Source organism: Colias eurytheme, chromosome 14 (genome assembly GCF_061535395.1).
Source record: "Colias eurytheme isolate Ceu_HAF_F1 chromosome 14, ilColEury1 Martin Lab GWU primary, whole genome shotgun sequence".
NCBI classification, from domain to species: Eukaryota; Metazoa; Arthropoda; class Insecta; order Lepidoptera; family Pieridae; genus Colias; species Colias eurytheme.
Window position 1 is genome coordinate 6,520,361 of NC_142993.1, and position 27,817 is coordinate 6,548,177.

General features: G+C 31.2%; 2 protein-coding genes across 6 annotated transcripts; one reads left to right on the forward strand and one right to left on the reverse strand.

Moving 5' to 3' along the window:
- Positions 1-286: 286 nt before the first annotated feature.
- Positions 287-27,817, forward strand: prom (prominin). 5 transcript variants are annotated; one of them, XM_090109150.1, is made up of 18 exons: positions 288-1,408; positions 1,626-1,681; positions 10,673-10,893; positions 12,784-12,971; positions 13,306-13,401; positions 13,706-13,908; positions 15,039-15,174; positions 15,987-16,157; positions 16,591-16,690; positions 17,300-17,381; positions 18,015-18,178; positions 18,491-18,712; positions 19,404-19,519; positions 21,242-21,432; positions 24,003-24,161; positions 25,940-26,073; positions 27,185-27,241; positions 27,600-27,817. In XM_090109150.1, exons 1-18 carry the CDS (start codon positions 421-423, stop codon positions 27,628-27,630), a joined length of 3,315 nt encoding a protein of 1,104 aa, XP_089965276.1. In that variant the 5' UTR covers positions 288-420; the 3' UTR covers positions 27,631-27,817. The 5 variants fall into 5 exon arrangements, 3 of the variants coding, with proteins under 3 accessions (XP_089965278.1, XP_089965276.1, XP_089965277.1); XM_090109152.1 differs by lacking the exon at positions 24,003-24,161 and having other exon boundaries at positions 287-1,408; XM_090109151.1 differs by lacking the exon at positions 27,185-27,241.
- On the reverse strand, positions 1,691-6,854 carry LOC149902945 (protein takeout-like). The gene is made up of 5 exons (XM_090109154.1): positions 6,693-6,854; positions 4,481-4,703; positions 3,867-3,991; positions 3,154-3,306; positions 1,691-2,060 (listed from the first exon to the last, which is right to left on the reverse strand). The coding sequence occupies exons 1-5, from the start codon at positions 6,763-6,765 to the stop codon at positions 1,909-1,911; spliced, it is 726 nt and encodes a 241-aa protein (XP_089965280.1). The 5' UTR covers positions 6,766-6,854; the 3' UTR covers positions 1,691-1,908.

A 27,817-nucleotide genomic window follows, 5' to 3' on the forward strand; every position in this document is an offset into this window, starting at 1 on the left:
ATTGAAACAAACTGTATTTTCTGTGTCTAATTTAAGGTTTATTCAGAATGTTTACAAGTTTAAATAGATGTTAATTATTAAGCTATTAAGTAATTAGCATCTATTGAAACAGTCCTGTATATTAAAAAAGCTCTATCATCAATATTTAATTCAATGCTCATCTTAATGAAGATAAATTGAATTTCCATACAAAATTTTTCCTTTGACAATAATCGTTTGAGAAGCATTTCATTCTCATTACTCTGTCTATAATCCAGTAAAGGCAGCGGAGTCGACATGATACGATTGTGCTGCGACGTCGGGCAGACTGCTAAGTGCTCCAAATACCCTGTTCAATGCCCTACTCCACAACTTAGTTCATCATCGATAGTTGTAATGAAACGTCGCGAAGTGATGTAAGAAGTGAAATATGGCATAAAGATGAAATCCACTATAATTTACATAATCTTGCTAAGTCGGGTTATGTCGCAAACCGCTCCGAATCCAGTGAACGAGATAAACACGTTACAAGACGTGATCGAATCCGATTTTCCCTTGCGAGAAACGGCGCCGAGTTCAAAAACGACTCCCGCAGTGTCGTCCGGATACAATCTTGATGTCGCTCCTCCCACCGACCCGGACAAGACGCTGGAAGCGCGACAAGAAAATTTCCGAGCAATCTCACCAATTTACTCGATTGAAAAAACGAACGTTGAAATAACTGATGGAGACGTAGCAAAAAATTCCCCTTCATTTCGTAAAGGAAATTCCACGCCGCGAATGGAAAATAAAAATGAAAATAAAGATAGAAATAACACATCGAACGCCTCCCATTTGGTGTGGGATAATTGTTACGAGACCACATACAGAGATAATCGACAAGTCAACGCGCCGGTTCATTACGACATGGAAAACGCGCATCGATTGGAGATCGAAAACGGTGGAATGTTGAGAAAGAGGGATTTTCTACAAAACAATAATTCCTTAGCTGTTAAAACTTGGTTAGAAAAGTATAACAATTTGAAAAACTCCATAACAGGTTGGAAGACTACTTCAACACAAGAAGCGGAGACATTTTCAACGCCTCCGTCGACCTCCACTGAATATTCAGACGAGCCCTTCATAGACATCGACACGATTGAAATGAACTCGGTACAAATCATTCCAATTACGAAAGATATTTTGAAGGAATACGAATACCCTGAGCCTTATAATGTGACTCTCGATGTGCTTGTGACAGAAAATAACATCAAAGCGAGTTACACTGAAGATTGGTTCGAAGAGGAGGACAGAACGAAAATAAAATTTACTAGTATGCCTCAGACACAAACCTATTTGATACCAAAATTCAAGCTTGAAGAGGGATTTCACCCTTTTAGTTTTATGTCAAAGTTTTTTGCGATGATATACCCCTTCGATTTTCCAGTCGGTAAGTGGTTTTCAATTTTATGTAGACTAAAATAACCTCCAAATAAATAATTAACCGTATTATTATTTCAATATTAGGACGCAGTAACTAACTTTATCATTAATATTCAATATTTTTATAGTAAATTTTACTATAGGTAGCAATATTTGGAAGTAACCACATATTTTGAATGTAAAGATTATATAAAACCATTATAAAACATATTATTTTTACTCAGGTCTTATCAAGGATATTGTATGGGGAAAATTCACATTCCCATACTCATTTTTACAGGTAATTTTATTAACTATAACACACTTTTACTTTACTGAATTTATTTACTCCAATCAATCTTATGAACAAGTTTACTTTAATACATCACGTCCTTAAAGTATCTATTAACTAAATGGTAATTACTTAATATAATTAATCACAGCTATTTTGGACATTTCCCTACTAATGCTTTGACAGTTGACACATTCTCTAAGAAAGCAGCCTTAATTATAAATTAAAAGCAAAAATTACTCTACGATAAGTTCATCTTTTGGAATACGCTCAAAGAACTGTTTGATATTATCAAAGGTTAGTCTGATTATTGTATCAACGACGGGCTTCCCAAATTCTTCAAGGACTTGCTTCCAATTTTCGTTCAAGAACGCCAACACTGCTTCACCTATTAGCAAAATTACAATGTTATGATTTAAATATCTTGTCAAAATAATATAGCATTAATAATAACTACTATAATTAGTTAAGATAGTAAAAAGCAGACCCAATTGTGTATATAAACTTGTGTCAAAATTAAATGACATAAACATTAACTAATTTCCAGATTATTCTAAATACGGATAAAATTTATCATTTCTATTTTCTAAGTACACTTGATGCAGAATAAAGTAGAAAATTCATTCAAGTGATGTGAATACCAACACTCAGTATTTCATTGTTTATTTAGAAAAAATATTAATTGAGCAATTTTAGTGTATTTAGGTCAGGGTTAACCGCTAAGTGCTTGTAAAAATGCCGTCACTTTCGCAAACATATTAAGATACTATTCTCACACACCCACTGACAATACATAAATAATAATAATTAACTAGTATGGATTTTCCTTTGTTTGTTTTGCTCAATCTGGCATGAACTCTTGACTTTCAAACTATACATACTTATATGAGATGGATGCAATACAAAATGTTGTAATGTAACTTACAAGGTTCGGCTTTCATAACAGTAGCTGAGACTCGCGACTTTTTAAATTATATTATAATTTTTAATTATTTAACAATGAGACGGAATAATCATCATTATAAAAATGGTCAAGTTAATTAGCAACGTACAACAATAACAAAAAAAAAACAGTTAAATCTTAATCCACATGTTACTTGAATAGTTACAATTTTATTTAAGGTACCTCTACTCGCATACTTCAATATTCATTGAATTAAAAATTGTTACAATAAAGGCTGATTTTTCAATCCTTGGTTAAAACTTATTCATCGAATAACGTATTAAACTACCATTTCAAAAATGTATTCTAATTGTCCGTATTTAACAGTTTACAGGTGACATTTTAAAATTTTCGTGTAATACTTTATTGGACGGATAAATTTTAACCAAGGATTGAAAAATCGGCCCTTACTAACACAAATCTCTATTTTATTTTAAAAATTTCATTTGTTTATTGTTTCAATAAAATCTATACGAGATCTAATCATCTCTAGAAAAGTTCAAACGCAATATTTAAACGCTAAAAAGCAAATACTTACTGAGTTCTTTGTTTCCTTTAAATAAGTTGGTGAATACAAAGGTAACTCTATCACCGAACTCATATTTTACTTTGTAATCTTTCACCACTCTGTATACAACACCGTTTCGAGTCACATCTTCGAATATGAGTTTCGAATCGAAATGAATGTTAGCTGAAAACATAAGGAAATTGTTTTACATATTAATAAACATAAAATAAAGTTTACTTAGTATTAAAATAATGAATACGCTCTATAATTTGTTTTAAGTTTAAATAAATAGTATTAAAAAACTTATACATATAATATAAGATAAGTCGATCTATTATTTTCGTACGATCAAAATGTTCTTGATGTGGAATTTATATTTTTATCTTACGTTTAAACTTTAAAGAATACATTTCGAAATAAAGCTGCGATAAGGAGAATTCGACACGCATACTCAATAAAATATTAAACCAATAGAAAGTTTTCATGTTATCTTCTTTTGTAACTAATTATGTACACATTAAATGAAATAATAATTTAATATGATCATAGAACAAGTACGTAAATACACGTCACATACATAAATTAAACTCTATCGCTATTTTATTTCAATAAATTAAATTCGCTAAAAATCTTCCGGTTCATAATTAATGCCAAAAGCTGTTTTACGGAAGCAAACTCAAATTATTCTTAAAATTTTTATAGCTCTTTTAAATCAGACAAAACGCATAAACTAATACACTTACGAGTTTTAACTTTGGCATCTCCATCACCGTTTATTGTTACAATTAGAACTCTTCCTTTGGCCGTATATTTTCCCTTTATCGTTAGATTACATCTCAATGAAAGTTTTGCTTCCAAGTCGACGTAGCTGTAAAAGAATGGTTACGAATTAGGTACATCTTTACATAAATTTCTTGCAAAAATATAAGAAATTAATCATTAATAATTAATAAGTAGTTAATATTGCAGAATGTGTGTTTTTCTTTTATTAATTGTGTTACCAAATTATATGCATGTAAGCCAATTATAGGTTGCCATTATTATGTTTGTCTCGTAAACTCAATAGGTATTCCAAATAATCTATCTCTAAACCGATTTATGTACGTTACGTGTGATTAGGGAGCCCACTAATCAAACAATGCATTTAGTTCCCAAAATTATTCACCTGTCTGGATAAAATTTAAACCTGGATAATTTAGCCTAATTTATTGCTAAACATATATTTAGCAATGGTTATACTATGTACTACTAAGTAATCGGAATTTCCTTAAAAAAATACATTAGCTATCCGAAACTAATAAAGAAGACTAAATTGCACGCTTGAAGCTTACTTCCACTAAATAACCAGATCACACACCTAGCTGATTCCACGACGCATTTTCTGAGCCCAGTCATGACACCATCTCTGAAATTGATTTTCAAACCTCCGGGCAGCTCTAATTCTATTTTATCCTGGTGCATAGGATCTGAAGAGTTGATTCCTATAGCCGCGATTCCCTTTACAAACGAAGGGATTGTCTCCTGAATATTTTTCTGTAGACATTCTGACTTAAGACCAGGACATGGCTTGATATAATCGGCTGAAATTAAAAAGTCCGTGAATATAAATTTAGATTTGAATGCTGAAATTAATTTTCTGGTATCAAACAGAATGATTAGCATTATTCTAATGGAAAAAATATAGATTTAGGTCCTATGCGTTGAGAATCTAATAATTAATCAAATTCTGAATTAAAGGACAATTATATTCATCAAAAAATGTTTATAATCAATGTTTATGATGTTTTTAATCAAAACTGGAAGCTATAAAATAATATATTATTTTTTAGACAAACACAAAATCAAAATTCATTTCCTTGGTAATTATAGCCGAAGCCACCTAACCAGTTACAAATATGCAAAAAATATTATTGTTTTTTTTTTTCATTTAAATTTACATGTGTGATATCTTATTATTTTACGATCCAATATGTAGTTGAAATTGACATATAGTGATGTTATACGATTGTTTACAATTCCACAGTGGCCTTGCGGTTGCAATAAATTCTAAGTGTGCTTTATTGCACACCTTAAGCCCAATAAACCAAGTATTTTCTCACATTTGAATTACTTATAATTTTATTGAGACAAATACAAATAACGTAAAGTATTATAATTTAACTCGTTTTGCATTTATTTTTTTACTCAATAACGTTTTTATGGTCAAATTAATGATGAGCCTTTTGAGCCCAGTCATACGGTGAACTTTAAAACGTTTGAAGTAGTATCTAATCACTTTACTATAAGAATAGGGCCAATGAACTTGCCACAGACCTTCTAAAATCAAATATGTACTGAATGCGGTAGGTCTTGAACAACTTGATAAATAACTATTAACTACCATTGTAGGGACAAGGAAAAAAATTAAGGGAAACCATTTGCGATTTACTTCTGTTTTATATTTTAGAGGTGGATATCGAAGTGGCTTAAAGATTTCTAAACAACAAAGCTTAACAAGGTTTGAGGTACATAACGTCGATAAGTCACTAATACATAATCTACTAAAAAAACTCTACAAATTAAACTGCTTTGGTTGCCTTATCTAAATTTCTCAATAAAATATCTTCATTGTATAACTTTAAATGGATAGTGATTATCGGGAAAGATTTCGTAAGGCAAATATTGTTGTAGGTACTAAATTCGATTACTCAGCGCTGGGAGATTTCAGCTACCTATTCAAAAATATAATTGAAAAACTGGGAAGTTCGCATTTTAGTTCGGTTCTATCCTTTCTTCAATATTTATATACCCTCAATTAGGGCTAAAACGTCTTCCCATATTTATCTAAATTCGTTAATTCAAAAATGTATTTTATGTTATAAGAAAATTAAGTCTTTATTAAGTTAGTTTTTAACTAATAATGAAGACGAACATGTGGTACATTTTCAATATGCAATACATATTCCATCTTTGAGTATAGGCAATGAAATTGCAAAATCGAAGCCTTCGAAATCATATTGCGATATAATAAATAATGAGTTAATATTTCGAAACAAATCTGATCTGAGATATTGGAAGTTAAGTTATTAATAACAAATTATTATAGTAGTCTTATTTGTTTTGCTTTTCACTATTAGGTTTAAAAAGAAAAATAAGGGAGTGCTTTTCTCTTCTCCACTGCTACAAGAAGTGCATGATAGAATGCATCATTTTCTAACACCGAAAAGTTCTATAACTTATTTTAAAATGTTCGGAATCACTACGTAAATATATATTTATAAAATATTATAATATATTATGTTACCCCATTATGTTATTTTTGTAAACGTTACATTTTTATCGTAGGTATGTAATATTGTAATTTTCAAATCATTCGAAACCGTAAAACTTTTAAAATGGAATAAATAATATCGTTTAATTATTATAATTTGGGGTTTTATATCGCAGCATAATAATAATAATTAATAAAAAAATAGGTAAAATTAATTTATTTGTTTTATTTTTTATAAAAAAATTCAAAAATCATAGAAACGATAAATCAATTTGATAATGAAAATAAACAAAAAAATAAAAAAATGCATAATACTTACGAGCTATTTTAGCAAGAGTATTATCACAGAATATAACAATTAACAAAAACAATATGCTTTGTTTATAAAACATTTTGAAGTCCTATTAATTTTATTTTCTCCCTCCAACGATACAAAACTTAATACACGATTATAATGAACGAAAACTTTTGCTGTACTGATTCAGACGCTAGATATATCGAAAAGTTTGTCCTCAGATGTGCTTGTCTTGTGTTTTTGTTCAATATTAATTTATTTAAATCAAGGCGAAATATTCAACATATCATTTATATATGAGTATAATATTTTGCATGGTTCAAGGTTAATAAATCCATTACATCACAGATTACATTATGGAAAGCTTTTTACTGTCAATCGAAATAATGTAATATATTCGTGTCGTGTATGACAAGTTTGTAGAGTTGTTTGTAGAGATATTATTGTATGAGTATGTTATGAATAACATATTATTTCCTTTTAAAGAAATTTATTTTCAATAATAATAAGATGATTTTCAATGAAGATATAATTTTTATTATTTATAGGAAACCTAGAAGCGGCAATAATGCCTTGCCAGAAGTGACATTGACATTTTAAAAGGATCACTTCCTGATATTCGATATTAGCTCAAGATAGTGCTAAAAGCTTACATTTAAAAAATTTAATAGTAGATGCACATTTTATAATATATTTTGGATTATTTTTGTATGTATTAAATGGTAATAGTATGAAAACTGGTACCTACTCTATTTTTTTCCATATTTTATTAGTAATGTTAAGAAACGTTCATTTCATACAAATCTGAAGACTATCAAACATCTGCAGTATTATAATAAAAGTACAAGACAGTTCCATAGGATATAAATCATACAAGCATTATTCACGGATTCGCCTCCCAATAGATAGGACGGTCATTGACTTGTGGTCTGCAGTTAATTGGTTAATTTCACAATTTGATTGAGGGATCGATCAACGTGACGTTGATACTGATTGCCACGATTTCAGTCTTATACCTGATGAAAATTTGAACTAGGTTTCATACGAAATTGGACGTTCAGTCCATTCGAAGCTTACCAGCCAATTATGTTTGGGAGTGAAATTAGGTGCCTTGTTTGAGAAAGTAACGTAGATAGCTAGTGTAGACGTGGTTTTTGATGCCCTGAGAATAATAATACGGGATGTATTGATTTTTTAGTTTTAATAATATAGCATTCAAATGCTTTACAAATATGAATTTTTAAGAATAGGTAAAAAATCTATCACGAGGCGGGATACGAACCTGGAATGGCGAGAGACGGCTTTGAATCCACGTGATCGAAATTTTTCGTGCATTTAAAGAGCCAGTAAGTTCAATTCTCGAATGCAATTATCATATCAAATATCATAAAAAGGGCCAACGACGATCTCATCCACTCGTTGAAGAAAAGCTGTTTAAAAATAAATAACAATTTAAAAATAATAAATAACAGTTTAAACATAAATACATTTATTTTTAAATAAATAAGTACACACAACTTGATAATAGCTTTGATAAAATCATTAACGGTCACAAAATAGTTATAACTAGGTTTGCTTAAAGCTGCTTTCAAGCAATATTGTTAAACTAAAATTGTTAAACACCAACTTCTAAAAGCTTGCTCACAACAATGGTCCTTGCATTAAATATAATTACACACGAACATAAACAGCTGACTGTTATCTCTTTTGTCTTAGACAATATACATAATACCATTAGCCCGTATTAATTTAATTGTCTTATTCGAAACCTTAAAAGTCAAGGCATAATTGAAAAATGAATAAGATTACTGTTATAACAACATTGTTATAACCAAAACTGTATTAAGCCTCGGAACAACCTTGACCGCGTTTTGCTGTTTCCATATGTTTTGCGAATATATGAATAAATATTTATCACGGAATTTTGTTTATAATAAATTAAATTACGACAATCTGATAACGTGAAATGTGATACAGGTGCACAGTTCTGACCAATTGCAATATTTTTAAACACTGATACACTGTGATATGTACCTACCTACGTTTATTTTTTACTAGCTGAGCCTCGCGGTTTTACCCGCATTGCTCCGCTCCTCTCTGATTGTCTTAGTATGATGATATATAGCCTATAGTCTTCCTCGATAAACGGGCTATCTAACATTTTTTCAAATCGGACTAGTAGTTCCTGAGATTAGCGCATTCAAACAAACTCTTCAGCTTTATAATATTAGTAGTATAGGTGATTCATTGAGATTTCCTTTATAGGTTTATAGAAAAATCAAATAAAAATTCGTTAACTATCTACTAAAATTGTAAGAAAAAGATACGATCTTCAAACCTAAATTCTGTGCCTACAATCATTAAAATAACGGTTAGATGCAATCTAAAAACATAATATATAGCTTAAAATATATGCCATAGACTTAGAAATTTTACGTATAAATTATTTATTTCGTCAGAATACAAACAAATGTAATTGGTCATTTACAATCATAAATAAAGCTGGCGACTGCTTTGGATGTGTTTTCATTATAGTAATGACCGAATAAACATAATTCGGCACTTGTTTTAGACATCTATTTGTGTCGGACACTCCTTAGCATAATTAATGGAACGCTTAAGTACTGCTGAAGATTTTATATCTTCTTTATCTATTACTAGCTTTCCGCCTACGGCTTCGCCCGCGTTTTCAAAGAAAAACCTGCGTATCTCCCGTTCCAGTGGGATTTCCGGGATAAAACCTAGCCTATGTGTTAATCCAAGTTACCCTCTATATGTGTGCTAAATTTTATTGAAATCGGTCCAGTATTTTATGCGTGAAAACCATACATACATACATAATTACAAACCTTGCCTTATAATATTAGTATAGACTAGCTGACCCTACTTCGCCTTCGCTTGAGAGGATTTTTTTTTAATTTTGCAATATTTTTACATTGTTGCTCTACTTTAATTAGTCGTAGCGTCGTGTAGGTCGTCATTGTTTTCGTTGTAACTATTTAGTAATATAGGTATATAACCCAAAATAGATATTTGAATATGAACCAGTAGTTTCTGGGAAGTGGGATACGCGCATTTAACCAAACAAACATAAATAAATATGCCTGCCACGGAAGTTCTACGTAAAAACAGCCTAAATTTCAATCCAGATTAATTTATCGCATTAATTTATCCAGGAAGGTAATGTATGTAAAATGTATGCAGGTAAAATAGAAGCGTACCTAATTAGATTGTTTTTAATTCAAAATGAGCATGTCAACATTTTAAAAAATGTAGAGCCAAATTTTGAGTCCAATTTTACGAGGCGATAGTATTGTTATACGTCAATTTTTAAGCCCTCGGGTTTAAGTGCTATTCACATTTATTAGCTGGATAAATACGGATATTATACGGACGTAATATGAAAATAATATTTTTGATAATAAAAACAAGCTAGTCGATTAAACTTGAATCAAAACTAGGATATTTTTAAGACCTTGAAAAAACTTCCACATTTATTATACCTAATCTTGTTTAAATACCCATTATAAATATTTTGTCACAAATACATCGTAACAAAAAACAATATTATAATTTAATTCTTTATTAAACAGCAAAACACATGACATAAGAAGGTAGGTATGTTATTTTTTTAAGTTACAACATTTTTTGTTTTCCTCGTCGATCATAGAGTGTTTTAATATAGGTTAATTATAAAGTACCTAACTATTATTATTAAGTAGGTAAGTATCTGTGAAATTGGTTCACATCGAAGCAATGAACATAAATATTAAATAGGTACATAATGGATATTCACTGATAAGTAGTATTGAATATATAACCACCCTTTATATTGTACTTACTCCAAAGACACAGCTCATATAAATTATGTTATGATTAAAAAAATTAAATTGAGTTAAAAAAATCATTGGAAACAAGCTTATAGATTTTTTGACCTTTACCATCCATGCATTGTTAATCTGTTTAATTTATAATTCCAATTCTAAACGTATACTATTCCGCAGTCAATCAAAATGGAGTCAACATTCCTAGCCTTCGTCATCATCTTCGCGTGTTTCGCGCTAGTCATACCCATGTACCTTCTGATCCTGGGTCTGCTATCCCTGCTGTCGAGCACCAACCGTGAGGACGAGCTGGAGTCTGGTGCCCTGTTCCCTGACGCTGAGCCAGACTGCAATGATAAGAGTCTGGTGATCGTGACGTTTCTGGTTGTTTTGTTGTGTGGGTAAGTACATATGCCATTAAAATTAAATTAGTATTAAGAGCGAAATGGAACTTGGTATTTTGCTTCAGGCTATGGTTTCTTCGGGACTTCTCTACCACAGGTTATTTTTAACTTATCAGGGAAATTCCAAGACTGGTGTAGCCAACAGTCATGCTATATTATCCATACTAATATTATAAATGCGAAAGTAACTCTGTCTGTCTGTCTGTTACTCAATCACGCCTAAACTACCGAACCAATTTTCATGAAATTTGGTATGGAGATATTTTGATACCCGAGAAAGGACATACGCTACTTTTTATCCCGGGAAAATGACGCAATCCCGGAAATCCCACGGGAACGGGAACTATGCGGGTTTTTCTTTATCTGCGCGGGCGAAGCCGCGGGCGGAAACCTAGTAATAAATATTATATTGTTTAATTGAGTGAATTTGATAGTGCGTGATTGTACTAAATATAAACAAGAGCATAGACTGATTATCACTAAGCTTTTTTAATGTTTGAAAGGAAATAAATAATGAAGCTGACTAGAAAAATTAGAGTGAATTTAACTTTTCATTATGTCGCTAGATAGGATAAGTATAGGATAGTCCGCTAGGGCAAAGGTAGTCTTTTAAAAAATAATACGTGCTTCCTTCCCGTACAGTACTAAGGGAAATGTGATTTCATTTTCAAGCATTTGGACAAAAGCTAATCAGTTTTTGTCCCGAATATAGTTGGTATATTTTAGCTTTCATCGATCTGCTGGCTGTAGTAGGTTTTAATTATAATAGTAAACGAATGTAAGGAAACGAACTGATTAAATTAATTGTTAATCTATCTATAAAAAAAAATCTTAAAAAGATCTCTTTTTTTATATCACAACGCGGCAAATCCTTATACGTACTTTGTCAAGGTGTTGTTGTATTCTGGGAAATATTATATTTCCGGACAAAAATACATGGTAAGTACAACAAATAGGGCAATTAAAATTTTTTAAAAACTTGTTATATTATCGTCTTCCTAGAATTACATTTATTTTACTGTACGCTGTTAACGTATTTTTTTTTTCATTAAAATGGTAGACTTATATTCGTAATTTGGACATTGTACATATGCGATAAATTATTTAACCATTTATTTTTTCACTAGAATACATAAATTTAACATTTATACTTTAGTAAATTATGCCACAATAACAAAAGCACAGTAAACATATAAAATTATATTATATTTTATTACAACTAGCTAAGAGATGGAATAGGCTTTATTTCCTTATTTATAACAATTATGGCTCACCATTTTTTATAAAACAATTTATATTTACTACCAAAAATTTTTTCACGTTCGAAATTTTTTCACAATAGGGCTACCAAAAATCGTTGACACATACGCTTTACTTTACAATAGAAAGCGAATTCAACACACCGAAAGCGGCACTTTACCTTCGATCCGATTGAGAGCTTTTAACGCGATTGGACCGCAGGTGAAATTCATTGAAACGCAAACCATTAAAGAGAACCCTCTTAGTGACAACCCTTGCAATCAGCGGGCAGTAGGTCAAACCCTGTTAATTTGATTTTGCACATTTTGCTCCGACATAAAATTCTTTCACTTAATCGTCGTGACCGCAATTTTATGCATTGTTTATGTGCCAATTTAAACTGAATATTAAGTAAAAAAAATAGTCAAAAATTTTCAGATATTGCAAAATAATGGTCATATTAACAGCTAATTACGTTCGTTTCGATATGTCGAAAGAGTACCGAACAACTTTTAATTTTTAAATTTTGAGGCGAACATTGAATTTACGCTTATTATTTTTATCATACACTGACTTTCCATACCTACAAACTATCTATTATTACCTTCTACTTTGGACTTATTTAGAGTTATAACAAATTCTTTTCAGATCTCTCATATCAGGTATGGTGCTAAGCAGCGAACAATCTAGAATAGCTGCGTCTGATAGTCGGAACGTAGTTAGTTGTGCGTGTGCCGACATTGCTGCATGGCTTTCAGCTGCAGCCAGGGAGCTGCACCAGGGTCTTGTACCACCGATTGACATGGTGCTGTATGCTTATAGGAATGATTTGAAACGTGAGTGTTTTGTATAATGTAAAATTAATGGCCAAAAAATGCTATTAAAATAAAATCTAATTAAAATAAGAGAACAGAATTTGAATCAGCTAATTAAATAACCTATAATTAATAATAAGTCAATAATTTATAAAAGAATAGAAAAATACGGAAATGGAAGTAAACCGCATTCTTTGTTAAAATCGTAGACAACGTATTTTCACATCCGATAAGCATGATTTACCAATTGAAGTATGCTTTTAATCTTCTACTAGCAACTGAAAATGTTTAGCAATACGATTCCTTAGTACTTCTATTTTAAAATGAATAATAAATTAATCTTAATTATTTTCAGACGTGGACACGCTATTGGGAGATCCCATACAACAAGCGATTTCTTCAGAGAGCGGCATCGATTTCGTCCTGGATTCTTTAATGGATATTGTGATAGGTACAACAGTTTGTATTTATAAAGTATAATCATATATATTTTACTTTATAACATAAAATATATCCTATTCAATCTGCAACGGTACTCAAACCTTGATTGCCAGAATGTATTAAGTAGTAAAGAAAATTAGTTACACCTTCTAAAACATCTATGTAACAAAAAAAATAACATTCTACATGTTCAAATTCAATACGCTAATACCTTATCAGGTACAAACAAAAAACAAACACAAACTTAATGTACGATTAGAGATAATTAATTGTTCTTTATTATTATGAGAAATAAAATGAACGGAACATTCCAGAAAGCAAAGAAATATCGACGAAAATAACTTCCCTCCGGAACTACACAATGAAGGCGAGGACGCTAGCCACAATGGCCGCGGACAGAATACAGGAGCTGAAGCGACAAATAGACAATCTGAAGAAACTGTGCTCCAGCAAGGACGCGCCCCTTTGTGATACGATCAACACCAATACGTTGAAACTGCAGATGCAGTTTGATTCGGTAAAGATTATCCATTTATTTTAGAAACAATGAGGCTATAATTAAATTAAACATTAGGAGATATTAGGAGCTTGGGTCTATACGGGTATGTAATTTATAATAGTGTAATAATAAATAAATCTACTATATAAAAATAAGTCGGGTTTTCCTTCCTGACGCTATAACTCCAAAACGCACGAACCGATTTCCACGGTTTTGAATTTGTTGGAAAGGTCTCGGGCTCCGTGAGGTTTATAGCAAAGAAAAGGTGTCTCTGGTGGCGAAACGGAGTTCGCCCGGTTTGCTAGTCGTTAATAAATAATAATGTTAGAATATTTTCAATGTAGCAATTCAAATTATAATATTTTTTTACTTTTGGAATTAAGAAAAGTAATGGAACATGATCCAATTTTAAATATTTTGCTTCGATATGAAAGATAACTGTCAAATTGAATTTAACTGAGAATCGTGCTAAGCTCAGATTAAACTAACGCGCCATTTTGTGGGCTTTCATTGGTTTATGCAGTAATTGTATTAAGTTTAGAGCAATTGTGGTAAATCTTACGGCTTATAAAACATGTTAGAATTCAGATAACATATACTTAATCTTTCAAGTCTCACTCACTCAATAATAACATTGTTTTATACTGCATAAAGGTCTTTTTTGAACTAGAATAATATTTTCCGAGTTTTTGTTATATCCCATAAATATAATAAGTACCTACGTGAACAACTGGTCACTTCTGCAGTTTGTGATTGAACTATTTTGAGACGTTTGAACAAACTTTGAGAACACAATATATCCCAGAAAGTTTAAATTCATAATGTTTTTGAAAGTAATATAGTGTAGCATCATAATATATTATTATGGTGTTAAAGGGGCTGACATAACGATCTAAACTTTATTCAATATCCTGCATCCCCGATCTTACCTCACTTTGTTTTTTGCATGTGTGTTTACTGGTAAGATTATACTTACGTACTAAGTGCCATAACACTGTCTTACATGTCACCTAATTCGCTCCTTTTCCATAACTTTCCATAGCAGTCAGTTTAGTTGTATGAAGGAAGCCGTGCCAGAAGCACAGATACTCAATTTACGATGTTACTCTAGTCTACTACAAGTAAACGCGTAGTTATCTCTTCCACAGATACTACAAGAGCCTCAATTATTGGAGCTTAGAACACTCGGCGTAGAAAACTTGACACAAGCGATAGCGCAGGCGAGACAGGAGTTCGAAACTTTACCTTCCGCGATACTCTCACAGACGGAAAGCGTTCGAGACGGTAATTATTTGTTTATGAGGATAGTGATTTAACGAGTTACAATTATGAAGTTCTATAGCGCACATAGTTATAATTAAAGAAGATTCATGTGTATTCGTTTCTATATTTTATATACGATATTACAACGCGACGGTAAAGAAATAGTTAATTTAAGATATACAATATACATATTGCATAACTACATGTCAAGAATTATTAACATAAAGTATGTCAAAATAAAGGGCTTTGCGTAATTATTGAGGTAGCCCTTGCCACGTTCTACTATTAAACTCATTACATTGCTAAATATTACGTTTTGTTATTATTTCACTTTATTATGTCTTTCAAAACTAGTTCCATAATATTGCAATGTAACAATAAAATAAAATAAAAACATATCCAGTGTTTAAAACTATACGCTGGCAAGTACCATGAAAGTGAAGCACTTTTCTCATTAGGACTTTTAGAAAGGCACTTAGCTTATCAGTATTATATAATATAATCTGATATAATACAGCAAGTTCTCGCGACTACGCTAGTCTATGAGTCTATTAACTTTAATACTAAAAGTATGGAGTTTATAACAGGAACACCAGTTTATAGTCAACTTAATATAAAATTAATTTAGTATAAATTACATTTTTTAAATGAGTCTATTTAAGACCCATGAATGGCAACCATTATTTTTCTGTCACAACTGACCGAAGCGAAATTTAAAAAAAAATGAAGCTGGCTGGAAATAATGGCGGTGTGGGTTGAATTAAAAAAAAATTGTAAAAAAAATAAAAAGCGAATATTTCACTGCGTGCGTGTTTTAAATTTAATTATTTCAGATGTTATTCGAGATATTGAAATACGACGGCTTATGGTTCATAATTCAGCAAAAATATTAAAAAATATAGTTCGACATTTAACATCTGGATTGCATAGTTTGTCAAGAAAATTGGAGCGTGGATTGGAGAGATTAGAAAGATATGATTATTGGAGATGGATTTTAATGTTGGGTAAGAAAAAATAAAACATTAATTTTAAGTATATTAAATATTAATCAGTAATAAATTATTGGAAGGTGTAAACGTTTTAAAATGAGTCAATTGTGCTTAATTGTTCGTTACCGTACCTAATCGTAATAATTTCAGATTCCGCATTGTTAAAATATGCTGTCATTAAAATTTTAATCTTTTGAATACATCATTAACATATAATTAACACATAATAAAACGCTTAATTAAAAAAATACAAATAAACTTACCTAATAGTGCAAAAAAAATTGTATATCTACATTTTTCATTACGCACTAACCACTAAACTGATTTAAATATTATAATAAGATTACTGTAAGTACGTACATTGTAAAATTCCATACCTATTAATTAATATTATAAATGATTACGTATTCAACTATAAGATTTGAATACATTTCTTGATTAATTTCAGCATGCACTGTGGCTTTCGGTTTTGTAATGGTCCTCATATTCCTTGCTTTGCTCTGTGGTTGTGGGAACGCAAAAATCCATGCAAAGAGAACATTGCAAATGTAAGTGGCAACTTTATAATTATTGTCTATACTTATAATTTTTTATTTTAAAAGTAAATAAGTCATCGTCATATTTTTTTAATGTTCATTGATATTTATTGTCTGTGATATAGATTACATATACAGTACCGATAAAACGAAAATAATGTCTATGCATTATTATTCTAAATTTAAATTACGCGCGTTATGTTGTTTTCTTTTTTAATTCAAAGTTTGTATAAGTGCTTGTAGCAGCTGTATTTTTGGCTTTTGCTTGTGTTTAGTTGTTACATAGAAAATAATATTTGCTACGGTTTTTGTCAGGCGAATTTATTTTCGTATAGTTAATATAGTATTATAATTATTATATCTGTGGTGTAGTGTGGTTTTATTGATGTTAAAGTTTCGAATCAACGATGGAATTTTTTATGTTACTTATATTTCTACATATCTATGTACATAATAATTATATTATATTATTGTGTCTATAACTAACCTTTATCATTACGAAAAAATGAAATTAGGCGTCCATTGACTTCTCTAACGCAAGAAAAAATTATTATAAAGAAGGAAAAAAACGAAAAAAGACACACTTGGAAAGTCTTGATATAATTCAAATGACATTTACAGATCTTCATTGTGGCTGTGCTTCGTTTCCCTTGTTTTATGGTGCGTGATATCCGCCACATTCCTTATCGCAGGACACGCTGAGGTAAAGTTATGCTTTTTATTTCCGAAGAAATGTTTATTCAATATTCTTTTGGCGTCTAATTTAGGTGAATCTTTGGTGAGATAATGATAATGTGCTGAGTACGAAAATTACTTCGATTTATTTTTGATAAAAGATGTTTTGTACGTGTACCTAAAAGCAGCAATATTGTAGGTAATTGATCATTACGTGTTCCAAAATATGTCTCCTATAGATACGTTGTATGCCAAACATTATTTTTATCTTCTGTTGCTTGTGAGAATTAATGAGAAATATAAATCGATCCATCTCGTACATTAAAAATTCTAATAACTTTATATCAACACTACAATATAATTCGGTATAGAAATTAATGATTTCCAACGGATTTCAAACGTGATTAATTATTCATTGTCATGGAAAGATTATACAATAGTGTTCTAAAGAGACAAAAGTGATTTGTTTAATAAGTATACCTAGTAATAATTACTAATTATTCGTTTCTTATCAAACAATCAAATTTATTAGGCAATGTGAAATCGTTATGAAACGCTACCTATAGTTTACAACTATAGTATATAAATCCAACCACAAAAACTCTACACTACGTGTACAAAATAATACGTTCCGGTCAAAAGGTCCATCAAAAATTCGCAGGTATTCATATGTCATGCGTTATGGGACTCCCCGCAGTATAGCACTCTGTCCTCACTGTTGGACCGACCCTCACCTCTTTTGCCACATAATGAGGGTATTTTCGATGTGCTACTGCGTGAACTAGAAAATGTCACGATTGAGGTCTCCGTCAGGGATGTTTTGAGGTCAGTTATTGTGTTTTGTGATTTTATCAGTTAACGGTTATGTGTTTGGCTTATGAACTTTAGTTTTTATTATAAGGAGAACTTAACTTATTTGCTTGCATGAAGCAAACGAGGTTTATTTAAGGTATACCTACTACATATGAATGAAAGTGTAATAGGTACCTAATTAATGTTACAAAAAATACTGAAAATGTTCACAAATTATGGACAATGTTAATAACAAATGTATCTAACTACCTACAAATTATATTAAAACATCTATAATTATAAGGGTCATTTTAGCTGTTGAAATATCTAAAAAATATATTACAGGGATTGCGAAAAAAATCATCCCGCGTACGTAGTATTTCAACTAGACAAAATGTTAGACGTTAACAAAGAGACGTCATACTTCGAGTGGGAGGAGCTGCAAGTAGATCTGGACAGATTATCCGCTTCTATCGATGTCGGCTTCTTGAAGACGATATCGACTAACTTTAATCGGTTATTGCACGATATACTTGTTATATCCGATGTTAATATGACCAAATACAGGTATGTTATATTGGGGCTTGTATTAAGAATATTGAGTTTTAATGTAATGTTCGTTTCTATCTTATATATAAAAACTAGAGGTCCGCCCCGGCATCGCCCGTGGTACATATTTCGCAATAAAAGGTAGCCTATGTCCTTTCTCGGGTATCAAAATATCTCCATACCAAATTTCATGCAAATTGGTTCAGTAGTTTAGGCGTGATTGAGTAACAGACAGACAGACAGACAGAGTTACTTTCGCATTTATAATATTAGTATGGATGAATCGCAAAATGTGTTGGTAAGCGCATAACTCGAGAACGGCTGAACCGATTTCGATAATTCTTTTTTTATTATATTCCTTGAAGTACGAGGATGGTTCTTATGTAGAGAAAACGTAAATATTATGTACCACGGGCGAAGCCGGGGCGGACCGCTAGTAGTTTATAGAAAGATAATTTTAGCCTGTCCAGATATAAAAGCAAAATTCATGATCTATGTGTTTGTTAATTTTAATTTACAATTGATTTTATCTTCTACGATAATTGAAGAAGTGGCTTAAACTACTGATCTTTATTAACAAAATTCAGTTGTTTACTACATTATCAATTTATTTGATATTTTTTATTATTCCACATTTTAATATATCTTAACTTTTTCCCCCATTTTCATACCCAGTAATTTAATAAAGAAAAACTCGTACTTGTTCAAGGTTAGAATACGACGGACCTGTCGTAGGGAAGGATTTGCCTTCACTACTGGACCAGTTGGAAAACGTAGCGGCTCAAGTCACCGACTTGTCCACTGCGGGAAGGTTGGAAACATTAGGTAAACTTAAAAAAAATAATAAAAGTGAACTTTTTACGATTATAGAGTATTTGAGGTATATTTGCGTTAGTAGGTTAGTGTAGTTACGTTAGTGTAGTTGATGATTTTCTTTTTGTAATAACATAGATTACGAATAACCCTAAATAAAGGGTATCATTTAAGCTATCACCAATTAAATTAGTTTTGTGTTTCTTAAATAATAGGGTTTGTCCTCAAAATAGTAGATCTGTCACCAAAATGTAGTCACCAAACAATGCAAAATCAGTTCCACAATAAATCAAATAAAATCCTGAGATATAAGGTCTAGTACCAAATAAATGTTTTTGTATGTATTATAATAGGTGTGTCCTAATAAGTATTTAAGCAAACTAATTTAAAGAGATCACCAATAAATCATATTATGTTACTAGAAAATTGCATTAAGTTCAAATAAAAAATTAGGGTTGTCATCATCGTTTCAACTAAAAAGATTCTGCTACTTTACTAGACTCCCAAGGTTCTAAATTTCCACTAAATTATATTTAAATAAAAATTTTAGCAGAGTAGTTCTTAAATAAAACAATTAAAGTCAAAATAATCAATTTTTATTGTTTAAAATAATTACCACTGAACAATCAGCTCTGGTTTAAAAGCTGGCTTATTATATGGCTAGCATAATTGTAGATAAAACACTTAATTAAAGTTAAAATTACCAATTTTTAAAGCGCGCCAATTTGTCTCCGCCCCTTTGATCATGTTTTCATTAAAATTATAAATTGATGTATTAAATTGGTAACGAATACTATTAATTTAATATCTGAACGAAATAAAATGTTACTACTGTATTGGTGACAAAATATCAAATAAAAAGGAGTCGCAGTCAGGGATTGATAATCGATTTATTTGGTGACAGATCTACCATTCTGAGCACAGAGCTATTATTTAAGTAACAAAACTGTTATTATAAGAACGAAGTTTATATTCATGTTATTCAATATAATTTTATTGGTTATCGATCTCTTATTTTACACATATATTAACATTAATTTGATAATTCATACCTGGGAACAATTTTTGTTTATCTGAGAACGAAAATTATTCGTGGTGATAGATCTATTTATTAGGTGATACAACTTGATGACAAATATAAATTTTGGTGATAGAAAATATAGTTCCCCTAAATAAACATTGAGATAATATTACTACGTATGGAGGAGACACCACGAACAAAATCTGTGCGCCATTTTTTTGCTCTAACTAAGTTTTAAAAATTATTATCTAGTTAGGTACCTACTTACCGATGAAAGTTATTCCTTTGCACTTTTCCGTATTATTTGTATTATTTGTGCAATATCGTAACACACACGAAGGCATATTTGATGCGTTTCACTTTAAAACAAATAAAAAATGAGCGTACAGTTACGCCATATGGCGTATGTTGAGCGGAACATAAGTGATGTAGGCGGTGTCGTCTCCATATGTATATCTCAATGTAAATAACTGAAAATTACATGACAATTATAAAGAAATAAAATGAAGACTGTTTTAAAAACAATCGAACAACTATCCAAACAAAGAAAAATATTATTCAAAGAAAGATCAAAGAAAATTTAAATATACAGTTTTCACGCCTTCCTGTTTGGCTTTTCCAAAAGCGACTTCTAAATACACACAACACATCTAACATGTGTTCTCAGTCGGCAACACAAACGTTGATTACAACAACAAAGCGTTTTCTTTCAGCTTCAAGAACCCAAAAATTACACACCGCGAATATAAAACCACTGGAACAACTTCGTGCCAACTTAGTGTTCAGACTCACTGAGTTGGAGTTACAATTGATACCGTTTAGAAGAAAATTAAATATATCACTAAGCCACATTCATACAGCTCAGTTTTATATCAATAACCAAGGGGATGTTATTGCTCAGAAGGTATGCGAATGCGAATGTTAATAGTGGGTAAGCTTTTGTGTATTATGCATAGTATTAGTAAATAGTAGGTAGTTTTGTATCTCGATTATACCTAAAGGCTAAAACGTAAAAATAACCATTAAAAAAATCATCCCTATTCATACCGATTACACATTGTTTTGAATACTTTTTTTTAATTTTTCCACACACATACATAATTAGAACATAAGATTTTGGTACATTCGGAAAATCAATTTGAAAAACGTGCCTTCATAATATCTAATCATATTCTTTAACAGCCAAATAACTTGTTCAACCTAAATTAAAATGAGATAAAAATTGAATCAACAGTATGTATGATATTAATGAATTTACTTTTTTTCCCATTCATATTAATATACAAGAAGCGTGGTGAGAAACGACTTAACTTTTAAAAGAGCGATGCAAACGGAAAACCAGGGTAATAAAACAAACTTTACTAAGATCCGGTTGTCGCGGCGCACAGAACGGATATTTAAAAATAGTTAAGTTATCTTCCAAGGAAAATAAAAGGAACGATAAAAACTTGATTTAAAAATAACACAAGCAAAATTTGTTCGTAGGAGCTTTGCTCAGATATATCATAGAGGAGTTAAAAATAATATTGGTTTAGAACTACAAAAATAGTTTTTGAGGGTTGTGAATTTGAAGGGTTCCAATTTAAAGCAAATAGAAACTGTGTGTTCGAATGGCTTGCTGCCCAAGTACATACAAATATCCAACATTTCAATTTTAGCCTTTTAAAACAAAAACAGACACTTACCGACTACATGGACGTAGTGCTATTTCATTCTACATGTTGTATTTGAATATCTAGGTCATAACTCATAATACAAAAGCTATTAAACACTTAAATTTATAAAACGAATAGATATTGTAAGCTTAAATTTTTTATTTAAATGTATCTTTAGTAGATAACTAGTTAGGTACCTAATATTAATAATCAAAATTAAAAAAAAAAAAACATATTCCAAGATTTTATTCGCAAACTCAACAATAACATTAAAAATAAAGTTTATAAATCACAATAATAGACCCAGAAAGTAACGGCACATTTTACTCGTATTTTCATCAGGTAAGTAATTTCCAACTTAGCGTTTCTAAAAGAACAAAATTCCGTATCACAAATGCAGGAACTGCATTTTCTTTCCCTCATACAATAAACAGAGATAGCACTGCCAAAGTAATTAAGCTCATACGTGCCGACTATTATTCGCAGTTGAAACGACATTTTTGTGGTCCACTCTCGAATAGAGCTAAATTTTATCAAATTTTAACCGAGATTTATTTAACCACATTTCGTTGTGCGACATTGATATGAATGTGATAGTGGATCGCGATTATTAATACTTTTGGAATTGCATAACGATGAACCACTTTAATACTCGTTACTATTGTAGTTGCGTCGCTGACTCCACGAGCGAGAGAATCGCGGCGATATTATCGTCGTGCCACGTATTTCTATACACTCTCTATGGAACCGTCTCCACACGGCGATATTATCGCCGCGATAGGACGAGTGGCAATGAGCGCGCGAAACGTCATTACATCGTCGCTAGCCCGCCGCGACTAGCAGCGGGCTAGCGACGAGCGCGCGGCGGGCCCGCTGTCAAACGCAGCGTCATTTCAGCGTTGCCTCTGGTCTTCTCGTAGTTCTCTTCAAGGAAACGTGACAGATACCGTTACGAGTCGCCGCGGAAACGCTGCGATTCCGTTACGACTCGTGACGATACGCGGCGGAATTATCGCTCGTTCGTGGAGATTATCCGACGATATAAGGGCGGACTCGTCGCGATTCTCTCGCTCGTGGAGTCAGCGCCTTAGCTAATATTAAGTATTCTGTGACAATAGTATACAAATTCAAATCTGTCTTCTGAGTACTTAAATATATTTTAAAATTATCTTTTGAATCCCTGAAAGTACCTACACACATCAACAAAGTCTATGGATATTTGGAGAATCTTGTGATATTGTAAGAATTATACTTAGCTCATTTTAAGGTCTTTAATAAAAAATAAAAACATTTCATATTTTTTTTAATATTTCTTAAAAATGTTAATTTTTCTCACCAAGGTGGAAACTTGGATAATAAGGATCTTCATTTCTTGTCATAAAACTATAAAATTTTGACTAAAATTGGCCATTCCAATATTCCAAAAATTTAATTATAAAATGTATTGTCAGCATATATACATTTTACCGATAAGATCGGTAATTTTTACTTAAAATTGAATACGAATGTGTTATTGCGTTATTGGACCTGTGTTCTTTGGCAGTGTTCGTACAGTTGTTGAGCCGTAGTTAAAATTTTGTTTTTTTCCTAAATACCTACAATACAAGAACCACCTTCATTGTCCAAGAATTTCGTTCAAAAAATAACATAGATACTGCTTTCCGAATCGGTGGTAAATGTTAAAAATACTAATGTAATGACGATCCGAAAGTGCTACTAAATAGTAGTCTAATTGAATAAATGAATGTTTGAGTTTGAGTTTGAAAAAGCATACAATACAAGAACTACCTCCGTCACCCAAAAACACCATTTACCACAGAAAGCGGCGACGTTCGTATCGCGGCTGGTGTCGCACACGGCCGGCTGGCGGACACACGTGCTCACCTCCGCGGGGAAACACGCGGGAAGATGTAGACCGCTCTTCACCGTGTACTCCGCTGTACGGTCCCTGCTGTGTACTAAATATGTTGCTTCTTTGGTGAGTATGTGACTATCATCATCATTATCAGCCCATGCTTGTCCACTGCTGGACATAGGCCTCAGACATGGCACGCGATTGAGCCCGGCGAAATAAGACTATAGTTATAGGTAGATATTTTATAGATAATATGTCTATATTGAATATGTTGTTTTACGGCAAGAAACCAACAATATAGGGCGTGGTGATGGGTCCATGTGGTCCATGGGTGAGACTTACGTCCAACAGTGGACGAACACAGGTTGAAAGAGATGTTGTTTTATTGGTGAGGTGGTTATACCATACGATTATAGGTATGGTTTTAAGTGTATTTTTTATATATAATTTGGCTATCATGAAAAAGTAGCCCTGATGTTTTTCTAAGGATTGAATCTCGTTTTCTTTATAGTTTGAACTATGTATACATACATACCATAGTAAATACTCTGTCTATCTTTCTCTGTGTTTGTATACAGTAATTTGCAATTTTTCTCTTTTTTGAATTTATGAACATTAAAAATACGCATTACATACGATAAGAAATTAGGACGCAATTCCAGGGAAGGTAGAGCGAGCTTTCTGAAAATGATTCGTCTGTCAAATGAATACTTACTTCGATATTTCAATAATAAGCTTTATTTTGGTAGTTCTGATTGTTTTTAGTGCATCAAATACATACCAGGTATTACATTATTATTAATTCCTTTATTAATAAATTACACCACCTATATGACCAATTAGACCAAATTGGAAAGTTACAAAACTTATTGATAAACAGTTTCTTATAATATTATTTTGAACGTGGCATTTTGTCAATATTGATTTCGATATCCTAATAATATAGGTCCTTAGATGAACGTGTCAAGAGTAATTGATGATTTTCACTTAACTTTACTAAATCTGGAACTTTCGTTGCGTAGTGAATGTAATAAATTGTGTGGCATTCAGTTGGTAATTAAATTACTAAATTTTGTAGAAGTAATTTATATTAGAAATTTCTGCAACGACAATCTATCCAATGTGTATTTATAATACTATATCATAAAAGTATACAATAGCGTGTAGCATCATGCGTGAGTAAAATATAAAGCAACTACTATCAAAGGTTAATTCATATAAAGAAACAAAGGGAATATATCGTCTCCTTCTTATTATATTACATTACTATTATTTCTCCCAAATTATATACTTATAAATTTTTGTAAGCATTACCTGGAAAAAAGAAAGCTCTAAGTATATAGAGCAACATGTGAGACCAAACAGAGTTAAGCCACTGCGTACTGTTAATTTTCTATTCTAATATAGGTACTACAAATAACCAAAGGTTTTAAAACACGCTTAATTAATTATATTATTTCACCCCAAAGGTGCGAACACTTAACCAAAGAGTTAAGGGTCAAGTGCTGGTGACCACGGGAATAAATTGTGTTTTATATCCTTTACCCTTCATTTCCAAATTAATATATTTATTAAATAAGCATGATTGGTATATTATACTATGTATTTGCAACGATATTTTTGGTAAAAAGGCGTAGATAGGTCACCCACTGTCCAACACAGCATTCGATTTTCACACACGATTAGTATTTTAACTATCGTCAGCAAAAAAGAGGCAACCGAAGTAGAATGTAGATAGCTAATTAGCCACATCTTGACGTGCCACTCCCGGAGTGCTTGTAACCTATCTACACCTTTCTTCTTATAATATCATTGTGTATATGTTTTTAATTTGATTTTATATAGAAGTATATAATATTATTAATAAAACGTCTATAGAAATTGAATGTAATTTTTTTCAGCACGGCTGGTGGTTTTGTGGCGTTCTTTTGGGAATATTCTGGTTCACCACACTCACACCGCTCTGTGTGAAACTCTGGAGATCGTTTGGCAAAAAGATCAGAGCAATGGAAACTTTGAACCTCACCAATTTGAGGTAAGACGTCTTATTGTACGTATAGTCTATACTTTAAATTTGAACCTTTAAGTTTTAAATTTATTCATTTTATATTTTGTTTATTAAATAAGACCTGGGTATCTGGATAATGATCAAATCAGGAAGTGATACGTTTTAAAAATAAAAGTAATAATTTGAAATAATTTCAAATTAATCAATATAGTATTAATCACAAGAAATCTATTTTACATAATATAACATATACGTCTTGCAATTTATTAATAGGACATTTATTTTGCGATATATTTACGAAAGTCATTCAAAAGTAATAAGAACCTTCGCGCCTACTCGTATTCTTTAGCAATAATGTAGTTATGTGGAATAACTTATATTACTGAATGTATGTGTTATTAAAAAATTAATAATACATGGAATTCCTAAGTTAAATAGCATTGGCAATATCATAAATAATTGATGTAATTACACGCGATAAAAGCCGAGATGGCATTGCCAACACAGAATTGACATTAAAATAGGGAAAGTAATTTCCAATTTTAACTATTTAAAAAATTTATTTTAACGAATTAAATCTATTTGACTGATCTGTTTATTTGTAAATAAGGGATAATGCAATGGATTTATTCATACAACGATGCGATTATCAAATATTTATCATATTTACCAACGACGATATTTACATTGATGTGTCAAACATTACAACGAGCACTGTCAGTGGGCTCGGTAGATTAAATAATTGTTACAAATTAATTTCATTTTGTAAATCCATTATTTTATAACGATGCGCGATGTATAATAGATCGGGATTAAGCAGTCTTATATTTCTTTTCCTTGAATTTGAGAAATCAATCAACTATTTAACTATTTTAATTACAAATTAATTTTTTAAACTAAGAATAAAAAGCTGAAATAATGAAATAAAAATTTAACTGTCATGGAAAAGTATACAAATCTTGTAGGTAACCTATACAACAACCTATACAAAACAGAGCGAAAAGGCTTATTCCAGTAAATAACATGTGACACACACTTGATTCGCACGCCTTTGCTAAAAGAAATAACTCATAGAAGTAAATCATGGGGAAAACATAGAGAAAGTGAAGGACCATAAAAAGATTGATTTATTTAACAGCCAGCAAGGAACACCGGCCACAGCTGTTTGCGACGACGGCAATTGGACTGCTCCAGGGTTTGTATTGTGTTTATGCGTTTAAATTCATACTACATAATATAATGATTATAATAGTAATCGTATTATATGGATATAAAGTGTTGAAATTTGTATACCTTCTTACGGCATCGCATTAAATATTTAGCATTTTCGACTTTTTATAAAAGATTCTGAAAAAAGCTCTTTTCTTTGTATTGTGTTTACATAATAATCTGGTCTTTCGTATTTCCCTAGTAGCACATTTAGGGAATTATCATCATGAGATAAAACGATATAAATAAGAATTTGTATTACATTAGTAATTGTAGTTATAAATGTTACTTACTAGATTATTATTTAATTCAATGCGTTAAAATTGTGATATTTGTCTTTTCAGGCCCCCACCACCAAGAAACGACAGTTGGTGATAAAAAATACATCCTATAATTGAATTATTATAAATTTGCTTCTGATTTAATTTATCATTCCCATTATAAATACAAGCACAAAATTTATTACTATAACCATTTCTTGCTTTTTTAAGGAATACTGCATTTTTTATGATTTCTCGCATTTATAAGTATACTTAGTGATTTTAATTTTCTTTAAGCGTTT